Raw genomic sequence first — 12,345 nt, forward strand, 5'->3', positions numbered from 1 at the left:
AGCCAGATGGAAGCCCAATCAGGCCCATCTCTTCAGTGTCATTATGTGAGCTTCCTGCAATGATGCATAATTTGTATCTTACCTGTTATGGCCACTGGGGCACATCACATGTGACTAGTGCAACTAAAAAACTGGGTTTTATATTTTTAACTAATTTAGGTTAAAAAAAGTGTCATGTGGCTACAATACTGGACAGTACAACTTCAGATGCTTACCTAAAAACTCTTCATAATTCAAACTTCTGCTTAATTCATATGAAAATATAACTTGAAGTATATGTACATAATGACAGTCTTTATGTTCACAGCCAATGCTCAATGCTGGTTCCAAATAGCCTTAAGGGCTGTGTCCATCCAATTAGCCTGGGCCTTTGTAAAACAGGCCCAGGGAGCAGGCTGTACTTCCTCCTTCAGGTCTCTAAAGACCCTCCTACACCCACCCAGGTTAGGAGGTTAAAATCACAAATGTCACAACTCTCAGGGGAGTAGCGCTGATCAAGTGTTAATCTAAAGGAAAGCTGTGGGTGAAGGGGAGAATTTGGGCTGGCAGGGTAAGGGAAGATCTGTAATGAAGAGGAGAAAAATAAAGCCAGTGAATAGATCAATAGAAGCAACAGCTTACATTCAGATTCACAGGAGAAAAACACAAGGAGACAATCATTTCCTGGGAAAAGCTCAAGCCTAATGAGAGTTTACTCTGTTCCTTTATGTGACAGCCAGCCCTTTTGTGGCACAGGCTACTGACTGACAGGAACCCAGGGCCCCTTAATAGGATTTCCATATTATTTCCAACACCTGCCCAGAAGTTATTTGTTTACATTGAAGGAGGCAAGATTCTCAAATCAGACATCTGCTTCTAGTTCAGGCATATCTTAGGAAACCATCTAGAAAGCAGCTTTGTTACCATGGTGACATTTTTATTTTCCTCCTTATTTGGCTCAAAACATTAGCATTTCCAATTTTATTTTGTTTTTCAAAGGGCCAAATGTCACTCAAGAAAACAGAAGTTTTTTAAAAAAACTAAACAGAATTTTCACATATTTCCAGAATAATTGAAATTACCCTAAGGAGGACTAAACACAAAATGAAGTGCTACTAGCTTGCCAGTGGCACTTTTCTAAGGGTGAACAGCACTAACGTGTTCACTTCCCCAACCGGCTCTTCTTCCCCTCAAGTCTAGACCATCAGAGACTCAAAAAGTATCAGTTTAAAGAAGAAAATTCAAGAATCCTTCAGGATGTGATGTAGTTATATAATGAGTCTACTTCCACACGAAAGGATTCTTCACACTTACTCTAGCCACATTCTGAAATCTCACTTAGAAGAACACTCAGGAATTTTTATGTCCACCTCACTGCCTGCAGTTCAGTAGAGTGAGGACATGTAAGCTTTTCAGGAACACTGGTTGGGTGCTGAGGGGATGGAATATTAAACAGTGTAAGGAAACAAAGGAGGGGGACAGGTTGCTCTGGTCCCTAGTGGCATAAACCTAGCCACACCGCCAACCTCAGGGTAGTAATGACCACCAATGAAAACTAACAGCAAACAGGCATTGCTTCAGTCATAGCACGAGGACTTAAGTGGATTTCCAGTACTATACTGTTTTAAATGGGGAAACAGGAACGACTGAATCACCTGGCAAACTTAAATCAATGTGTCGGATGGTCTTTAATATTTGGAATATTAAGCACTTGTAACGTTTAGATATACCTGCATCATCTGTCTAAGCAGTATCAATCCTGAAATGATTTCATTTCTATGAACAGAAGCTTATTTAAAGGAACCAAAACTTTGTTGAGAAGTATCACTTAGGCCTCAGCAAACTTCCTATCACTTCTTCATGAGCCTCCCTCACTTTCTTCTGCTTTGTCATAGGCCACTGCATGGGAATGATCACATGAGCAACTCTTCCCCTCCAACATTACGGTGCTGATGATGCTGTTAGTGGTGTGGCCCCATATGCAGACGGCTGTCTAAAGGTTTCTCAATTATTTCAGACCTCACAGACCAAAACACACAAGACCAACAGAGGAAGTATTACAGAAGCTCAAAAGAGAGAGACAAGCAGTATGTTTCCTTCTAGGTGCTTTTCGTGTTTCCTCCACCCTGAAATGCATGAGTATTTTAAGAACACAAAAAAGGTGGTGAGCCATTCTTAGGAATAATGCTTTTGAAAAACTTAGGTATACTTTGAGAAACAAATGCTTTTGAAATTCAAGTGCCAAGTATAACACTTCAATCTTAGGTGCCTCAGAAATATCTTTAAATGTTAAATATAAATGTATTGTATAATTTTTTAAGAGACAAAATGCATTCTAATTAAGAAAATTATAGATAATAAGCATCAAGATGAAAATGTCTAGTAACTTGGTTTAAGGAGGAAAAGAATTAAACTACCTGTGCAAAATCAGCTAGGGAAGGCAGATCTGACAATCAGCCTACCCTGTTAATTAATATTTGTTCTGCTTCAGCAATCGGTGGAGGCAAGTGCAGCAAAACAAGCGTGACTCCCCTGTCACATCATTAATCCACTCATGCTCACCACCTGAGGACCAGCTGTGCCCTAAAGACATTCATTCATCTGTTCCACAAACAAACAATTACAACACATTTTCTGGAATTAGGGCACCTGTTACATTTCACACAGCTTACATGCCTGGAGGCAGAGATCAATTAATACTACACAAATTAGTGCATCATAAACCAATAGAACAAAAGTTCCTGATGTTTGATAAGGTAACTAATAACAGTAAAATTCATGTCAAAATGCCTTTAAAAGAATTACAAAGCAACAATAATGCTAAATTTCAAATTACCATTATATTTTGGAAAACTCAAAGTACTACATTAAACCAAGACATGACCCCCCCCCCAAAGAATTACAATTACCAATGTGCACATTTAGTTATTGGTTAACGCAAAGTATATTTTAATATATATTTAATGAAAATTTATATGTAAACAAGAATCCTATTTTAATAGGATTTTAAGTTACGTTAAATGCATGTTTCCCTATAACACTACAAATTCTCTCAAACTAAAATTTTAGGGTTGAGAGAAAGAATCTAATCTGTGAGGCAATGAGAAAGAAAAAGAAAAAAAATATCAAAAGTTGGTTTGAAAAGGGTAAACCAGATCCATAAAGATTGATTAATAGTAAAGGCACCTGTCACCAAGCCTGATGGCCTGCCTTCTAAGTTCAATTCCTGAAACCCACATAGTGAGATAAAGCAGGTACCTCAAAACTGACCTCTGTTCTGCACAAACATGCCATGGAAAACATATGCACATACTATATAAGCAAATGTAGCTTGTGGTGGTGGTGAACACTGATAGGAAATGCCTAAGAGTAGGCACAGGAGATCTTGAAAGGCCAACCTGGGCAACAGCTGTGGAGATGGAGAGGTGGCTCAGCTATTAAGATTGCCTGTTACTCTTGCAAAGGGTTTAAGTCCCAGCACCCACATTACGTGGCTCCCAACTGACTGTAAATCCAATTCCAGAGGATCTAATACTCTCCTCTGGCTGTTGTGGACAGCCGGTACACAAACATGGGGCACACACATAGAGTCAGTCACACACACACATGAAAATCAGCACTTAAAAAATTTAGTTTCACTAGAAAAAAAATTAGATGAGGAAAGGGTTAAGGGTTATCACAAAAAGGAATAATGAATCCTATTTGGATATTTCAATAAAATAAGCTTTGTGAATACTCAAAGAAGCTTGATTGCTGGTTAAGTATTAAAACTATTAGATAATTATTTCTTAAGCAATGAAAGGCATCATAACCATCATGTTCAGTGCAGTGAAGAGGTCTCAGTTAAGAGCACTGACCAAAATTCAGCCACATTAGATGGTTCACAACCATAAATAACTCCCGGGATATGATGTCCTCCTCTAGCCTACAAGGGTCATGTGCATATCCATCCCCCAACATACAAATACACATAAAAAAGGAAAAAATCTTTGAAATAAAACCCATTAGTGAGATAAATGTGTACCTTTTCTTCAAAGGACAAATGCATGTTATCTATTATCTGCTTCAAAATATTTCAGTGAAGAAAAGAACTACATAAAAACACAGCTAAATGCTATAGCATTTATACACAGAGGCTATATGGATAGGATTTCTCTGTGCTAATCTTTGTACTTTAAAATATGTTTCTAATTTTTAACATAAGGGTAAGAGTAAGTTACCGAAAGGTTTCCTTTGAAGACGGCACTGGCAATGTGGCCTAGGGCAGGGCCTTCACAACACACTCATTCCTAGGGTTTGCAACATGGTGAGCATGGCACCCGCTTTTGTGACACTTACACTAGGGACTAAACGTGCAAGAGAGAGGTGTCTTCGAAGACATCAAAGAAGTAACCTGGGGACTCTGAGGATCCCTCCCACCCCTTTTTCCCCCTGGGTTTGGAGAAACAGCTTTGTGGACTCAGTGGCTGTGTCTTAAAGGAAAACCAGAGAGCCAAACCACATTTCCTATTCTGATAGCTTTTCTTCAGATTACTGACTACTGAGGGAAAACAGCTCTTAAGGCAAACCTACCACTGTTATTCTCATTTAGTTCTGATCTAGAGCAAGTTCTGGGGGCAGCCAAGGCTACATAGAAAAACCCTGTCTCAAAAAAACAAATAACAAAACAAAAAAGAAGGAAGGAAGAAAGGAAGGAAGAGAGGGAGGGAGGGAAAAAGAGCAAATAAAAGAGAGGAAGGAAGGAAGGAAGGAAGGAAGGAAGGAGGGAAGGAGGGAAGGAGGGAAGGAGGGAAGGAGGGAAGGAGGGAAGGAGGGAAGGGACAGTGCACCTTTTTTTTAAAAGTCTGTGGTAATAAAAACCATCGTAACATGCTTTCCAGAAGAGCCTAATATGACTATAGTACTCTAAAGAACAAACTGACATACAGTTACCCCTCTCCTGTAACCACTTCCTCCAGGGTCTTTTTCAGTGCTTTCTCTAACATAGGACATTTTAAAGGGTTGAACATGTTCAAAACACATGCCTTTTAAACAGATAGTCCTTTGAGACAGGAAAAATACACATGCTTATTTGGGGGAGGGGAACGCAGGAGTACGCAGGTTACAGATCCTGAAACAGAACTTTGGTCATTACATCTTAACGTGCGAAGTGAAGTGGCAAATGGAAGTAATCACTCTGTTAATTCAGGCACAAAACACACTCTCACCTGAAACACCCTGCTAATGAGGAAACTACTCTCCTGGCCTGAATCATACACTTCAGTATGAACATAAAAACAACCTTATTCTAATTTTCCAGTGATAAACCTTTACTGCCAACAGTGACTAACTGGGAAAGTAAACAGAAACATATGATGTTTTAGTCATCTGTGCAGAATAAGCACTAACATACAGATGAAGCAGAATAAATAAGCAATGCCTTACACACAGCTAAAGAGATCACCATAAAAGCATTTAAGCAGAAGCAGAGAATTCTCACAGGATAAAAACATAATATGCATACACACAAAAAAGCAGCTAGTATGAAAATAATCACATGTAAAAAACCTTTAAAATTAAGTGCAACATCTGTACTTATTCCAGTGGCAAATTATAAGCTCAATATCAAAGGACTTTGTACGAATACAGGCAAATGCTGCATTCAACATTTGAAATGGGTGCAGAGGTTCTGGAGATAATCAGGCAATGTGCAGCTTACAGAGAATGACCATATTCTAAGAAGGCACACAGTATTTTGGGAAATGTATTTTGACAAAGTAACAAAAATCTTCACCACTTGTAGGGAAAAATGCAAATCCTCCAATTCTGATAGAAAAGGGTTCAAGACAAATCACAACAGGACTATGTACATAAATAAAATGGATCTTAGTGAAAATACGCTCAATAATAGCACCTTGGAAGAAATCACTGAGCTGATCAGCATTCCCTAATTGTGTGTTTGTCTGTTTCAATTAACCTTAACTTTGGTTTCTATTTTCTCACTAGAGTATTAGGATTATGTAGACACTGGATGTAAGGGATGGTATTAAGAGTAATTTCTCAGCCTTAGGTTCTTACCAAGTTTAGGAAGTTTGGTGGTGGTTGTTCTAAGCTATTAACCCCATTTCAGTCCGTTGAAAACCAGAGTGATGTAAGACCTTGATGGCTTGGAGCATTTGGATTCCTCCGTACGAACAAATACCTCAAGCAACCGGGAGGCTCCTAATCAATGTCCCCTGTAGTGGACATTCTAGAACCTTTACCTAGCTACCTTTACCTATCATCCCTCAGTGGTACAATACCAAAAAGTATTTCCTAGATTTTACCTCTTATTTCCTAGGAATGAAAACATGGAAGAGAATGGGGAGAAACGGAACAGTAGGTGGCAAGCAACTCTACCTAGAAAACAGGGGTAGGAATTTAGTTTTGGGGCTTTGGGGGCTGTCTACGTTACTCTTAAAGGTAAGAGGAAATTAACAGTCTTGAATTTCTTGTCATTTTCAGGCCTCACATGGGGGCTTACTATTAGTCACATACAGTCAGCAGATAGCCAAGCAAATAAGGAAGGTGGCAGGTACTATGTACGGCCCCTTATTTCAACAGCACTACTGTACACAATGTTTTAGTTTCTCATCACCAAGTAAATTGACTCTAAGACTCCCCACAGTGTTTTCTCCTTTAGATCCATATTTACATTCTCTATCAGTGTCAAAAAACTTCAGATGGAAGTCTGCAAATAACAGGCTTAAGAATGAACTTGGCTACTGGAGCTAAAGAAAACGAAATCAATAAAGCCAACAGCATGTGATTTAGTGGGACAGAACTTCCAAGAGGGAAAGAAAAAGGAGGGAAAGGCCTAACAATTCAGTAAGTGATTTTTCTGCTTTACTTGGCTTCTCGAGGAAAAGTGCCTTAATTACCTGCATCTTTAAAGTGAGCCTAAACGTCTGTTTTATAAGCTGTTCAGAAATCTGTCCTGTTTAATAATTGGTAGAACCAAGAAAACCTTTCTTAAGAATATCTCTCACAACTAAAACCATCCACAACTTTGTATAAATCATAATTTTGCTACCATATCAAAATGTTACAATGACGCTGTGTAACACTGCCCACATCCTCATTACATGCAACACTAATTACTACCAGCAGACTCCGATTTTTCTGCACATTACAGGCTTTTAGAGGAGCTATAAAATTTTTCAGGCACCATTAATTTAAATTTGTATTGAAATTTCCTTTTGACAGATGGCCAAAAATTACTTATTATTTAGAGTACAAGAGCTGCCTGTTTGCAGATTAGAAGAGGAAAGGGAAAAATTTAAAGCCAGAAGGAAATTTATGTCATGTTCATTACGTGTTAAATGTTAAGGAGAATTACTGTGTGTGAATGAATTATTTCATTCTAGGGCAACATGCAGACAACTGGATCACTGGCTGCTATAAACCACTCCCAGTCACACAACCAGCCAACAACCAGAAAGGGTTCCTCTCAGCCAGGAACTCCTTACAAGAGGATAAGGATGCTCAATGGAATAAGCAGCTGCTTCTGTTAGCATCACAAGAAACATGTAACAGAATTAGCCAACTATTATTTCACCTTGTAAACCTACAGGATAATCCCAGACCAGATACAGCACACTTCAGTCATGGACATGTAGCTGCCATTCAAAATAAATCACAACAAAACATCAACTTATTTCCTTAGTACTTTCTCCCAGCTTCTGGCTATTCTGATACATCCAGGCTCACTCTAAATGAGTATAGATGATTTAGAAATATAACTTACCCTTTTGTTGTGTGGGTTAATATAAAACGTAAATAGCATAAAGTATATAGTGGTATATAAATGTTTTCACAATCATCTGTGAGTGGGGAGTCTTTTATTTAGTCCCCTGGCTTGCCTAAAGTTTAAGCATTCATAAGCCACCAAGGAGTGTTTATGTTATACACTATCAGTGAATACTGACCACCTTATTTACTTATTACTTCTAAAGTACATGTGAAGAACATGTAATCACACTCTAAATTTTTTTTGGTGTAAGTACTGATATGAATAATATATAACAAAATATACAACTGAAAATACACATTAAACTTTAATGTGTGCAGTTCTAATTGTTGACAGTTATTTGGGATTGTAGGGGCTTTCAAATTGAAAGATTCTTGAAGGGCAAAATGGATATACTCAATATTGAATTTTCATTGTTTAAGGACTCTGAAAACAATTTTAATTTTAAAAAGATCAAATAGTAAAGTACCATTCATAATAAAAACAAAGAATTGTGTCTAGGATTAGTTTTGTATCAAGTTTACAAAAAAAAAAAAAAAAATGCAGAAGGTCTAACTAACCCAATGGTTCTTAACCTGAATCATGACCCCTTTGGGGGTCAAACAACCCTTCAAAGGGATCACCTAAGACCATCAGAAAACACGGATGTTTATATTATAATTTATAACAGTAACATAATTACAGTTATGCAGTAGCAACAAAAACAATTTTATGGTTGGGGGTCACCAGAGCATGAGGAACTATAATAAAGGATCACAGCATTAGGGAGGTTGAAAACCACTCAACTAACCTATCGGCCACAACATTTGATTCTTTAAACCTCAAAATGACAAAATGACAGCATCCATACCTTGGGCTAGTGTTTCAGAACTGGGTTGCTACTGATGGGTGAGTAATGCAATGGCATGTGCTTTGCAACTGTATGTGTACATGGCATTAGTTCCACAGTACCTGATGCAAAGGTGAACCACTTTCAAAGTTTATCCATTTCCTGCATGACAGGCTGTGGTTTTTGTTCGGATACTATGAAATTCAAATGCCTTTAACCCATCACATTCTGGTATCACATAAGAAAAGCACATACAAACCAGGCTCTAAATACTTTTTGTCCTTCTCTATAATTTGCATATAAAGAGACACAGAAGGCAGATGAGACAAATTAAAATCTTCAGAGAATTACTTGCCACACTACAAACTCAAGTATTACAAACAGAAAATGCAATGTTGCTGGTGAACAGAAATACTCTTAGGGAAGGTTTGTCTTCCTTCCTGCTGAGCATAAACCTAGAGCCTCACATAAACCAAGCACAAGCTCTCCCAGTCCAAACAGGTATTTGATGCTTCAATGAACTGTTTTCTGATAAGTATGTATTTCTTATGAATCAATACATTTATCTCACTGAATTATATTAAAGCAGTTTTTTTTTGCATAGTAAGAGATACTATGAGAAATATGAAAAATCTAATTTATTGGTCAACCTTGTTCTACAAATCTGATCCTCAGAAAAATATGACTATTGTTTAAAAAGACCAATTACATACTTGACTACAAAGCTTACCACAATTTGTTAAATGTCATCCACATTACTCTCTAAATATCAAAGAATCCATTATTAGATTTATTCTCATCACTTAGAATCCCTTTACAATATTCTTGTGTCTGATTTTTGAGTCCTACCTTGATGGAGTCTCTGTCTGTAGGCAAAAGAGCAGCAAGACAAGCAGACAAGAAAAAAGAGAAGTGCTAGTTAGTTTACATAATATCATGCAGTTATCAAAACTAACCCTGCTAAATAAGAAATTGAACAGATGTCAACTTTGCTGTAAAGTTAATTATTAATACTATTCTAACAAGATTCACAAAGCACTGGTTCACCTTTGACAATTTCAAATGAACCAAAGTTAGCCATTCTTATTTATGTACCTTATTGACTTTTCCACTTTATGAAAGAGTTTATAATCGTGAGTCAATTCTCTACCATGGCATTAAGATAACTCTAAAACAAATATTACAGCAGTAAATCTATGCCTACGTAATATGAACAATTTGCCCATGACTTAAACTCTGGTACTGATACTTAACAGTAGATAGGACCTTTTTTTATTACAAGCCACACCCTTTCAAGCCAACAAACCATTCCTGTGCTAAATAAATTATCTTGAAGGAATGCTGGAATTTTTTCTCATTCCTGTGTTGGTTAACTATTAAAACTTATCAGTAAGCAGTGTACAAACATACAGAAACATTAAAATGTCTCTGTACCACCATCTTTCTTTAGAGGAGAAAGGAGACCTACCTTAAGACACAACTGAACTTCCTAATGGTTATTTTTTTAAAAATAAAACAAAACAGTTAATCTCATGCTTCTGAACAGCAATGAGTAAAAAAGGTATTGAAAATAACAAATTTCACACTTTGAATTTTATTATCTCAATAAGACAATTGGAAATTTTCTTACTATGCCTATAGGTTCATGTAATTTACGAATAATAACTGATTTGGTGAAATATCAAGTAAGCCTGTATAAAACCAAGTTTTCCTTCCCAACAATCTGGTTAAAGCTGACTTTTAGGGCTATACGTAATTTAAAACAAGATTCCACTCTGATTTAAACTTGAGAAGCAAGGGATCCAAGGCACAATCTGCAGAGGTGGAAAGTTAGCTCAGCAGTAGCTAAGCAAAGTTAGCTCTTGACTTGCATGTGTAAAGTTCCTAGATTCAATCATCAGAAGAGCTACGGTAGGAATGGAGGGTGTGGGGGCGGCAAAACCCAGAAACACTCTTTGCCTTTTGGAAGCCACTAGGGTCCCACATGGCAAATGACTCCTTCTAAATATTAATCTGCCTTCTGATGGAAATCCTTTTATTTAGACACTGGCAAAATGAAATTCAGAGACAGAATCAAAAGACAGATAATGTCACACTGATCCCTAAATAATCACTCACCTCTTTGGTGATCATTGTCATGGTGCTTTTTCTCATCCTTAATTGGGAGGTGAGACTGACCTCCTAGTGCACTGGAGAGGGCCAGAAGTCCTGCACTGCTTCCGATGGGTGGAATGGCTGGGGGCTGAAGCCCGGAAGGGTGTGGTGTCAGGGGCACGGGCAGACCATGTCCATGTGATAAATGCTGAGCTTGGAGTTGTTGCTGCTGTGAAAAATTAGACACAGATATTGAATTTGTCCCTTGCATACCCTACAAGAGCAGGAGGTAATAAAAACAATCTTGCACCCAAAAATGTGTTACCCTCATAGTGTATCTTTTTTAAAGTGGGGGAGAGAAAGGGGAATGAAGAGATGTATAACTTACGTGTTACTTTTCTTCTAAAATCTGTTTGTTTGTTTGTTTCTTTTCTTTTTTTACATGTAAAAAACCTAAATTTTAATATGGTAAAACTGCCTAAGTAACTTTTAAAAGCTAAATGTTCTTTAAAATGTCTCCATATTTTGTTCTAGAATAAAAGGCAAAGGTCCAACTAACATGTATTTCTAATCAAAATGTATATGTGAATAACTGTTAAAGCAGTCATGTTGAACAAGAAAAGCTGAAAATCGAGAAAATTAGTGTTAAACAGTTGTCCCAGAACCACTGCACAGCATGCAGAGAGAGTTAATTTGAAAGAGAAAACCTGAATTAACAGCCCAGAAAAGGAAGCTGGTTGCAGCCACAGTTTTTTAAGCCCTTTAAGTGTCCTCAGCGGCACTTGAGCAAATTACTAAAGAAAATCCAATGTAGCAAGGCTTGGGTTCTCCTGTAGGCTTGCTCAATAATGCTGAAATAATTGGGCACTCTGTGCACGTTTAGTGATGCTCGAATGAAAAGCTCGAGGCCTGCCCTTGTACTCTTCTCTAGCAGCTGACTTTGTGTTGTGACAGGTTTATTTGAGTGGGACCGTGATGCATGCACCAGTAACTACGCTGACAAGAGTTTAAAGTCATTTTTACCAGTACACTGGCAACACATAGAGAAAGCCCTTAAGAGGTTGGAATGGGAGTGCTTGACCTCAACAGAGACTGAATCAAGCCTGACTAGAGGAGCCACCGTGAGTAGGTTTGGTACTTCTGAATGGGAAAGAGGAGAAGACAAGGGAGCATGTTAAATTAAATAGACCCATCGACAGGAATCTCTTCCACTCAAACCCTGCTAATGAAATTCTATCAGAACAATTGTTGGGTAATCCTAAAACTAACATTTGTAGTCACTAAATATTAATTTTTGCTTTTAAACAAATCACTTTTTAGGCAAAATCTCTAACAGCCAAACCACTCCTTTTATAATTTTCTTTCTTATCATGATTTCACTAAATCGTTTTCAAAACTGAAAATATTCTCTCAACAGAAATTTAAAATAGATTTTTTTGGTATTTCAAAATAAAGGTGATTTTTTTTTTCTTTTCAAATTACTTTCTGTTTTCTTCCTTTCCTCTGTGACTTCCTGTATGTGACCAAAGTATAGCATTAATCAGTTCTTTTCTCCTGCTGACTGCATCTATCTTCTGGCTCACACACTTAACATATAGCAAGTAAAGCTAAGGTATACACACACATGCAATAGAAAACAAAAGCAGCACCCAGATCCTCCATCAGCCTAACCTCA

General features: G+C 37.6%; 1 protein-coding gene across 13 annotated transcripts in view; it reads right to left on the minus strand.

Annotated features, from left to right (window-relative positions):
* The window catches only part of Tle4 (TLE family member 4, transcriptional corepressor), a 134,851-nt gene that overhangs the window by 55,347 nt on the left and 67,159 nt on the right, over window positions 1–12,345 (minus strand). For 7 of the 13 annotated variants that reach the window (XM_060387099.1, XM_060387143.1, XM_060387106.1 and 4 more), the window contains 2 exons: window positions 10,695–10,899; window positions 9,426–9,442 (listed from right to left, as the gene is read on the minus strand). In XM_060387099.1, the coding sequence (XP_060243082.1) occupies window positions 9,426–9,442; window positions 10,695–10,899 (222 nt within the window). The remainder of the gene's footprint in view (window positions 1–9,425; window positions 9,443–10,694; window positions 10,900–12,345) is intronic. The other 6 variants (XM_060387132.1, XM_060387115.1, XM_060387087.1 and 3 more) reach the window with 1 other exon arrangement.

Source organism: Meriones unguiculatus, chromosome 1 (assembly GCF_030254825.1).
Source record: "Meriones unguiculatus strain TT.TT164.6M chromosome 1, Bangor_MerUng_6.1, whole genome shotgun sequence".
Lineage (NCBI taxonomy): Eukaryota > Metazoa > Chordata > Mammalia > Rodentia > Muridae > Meriones > Meriones unguiculatus.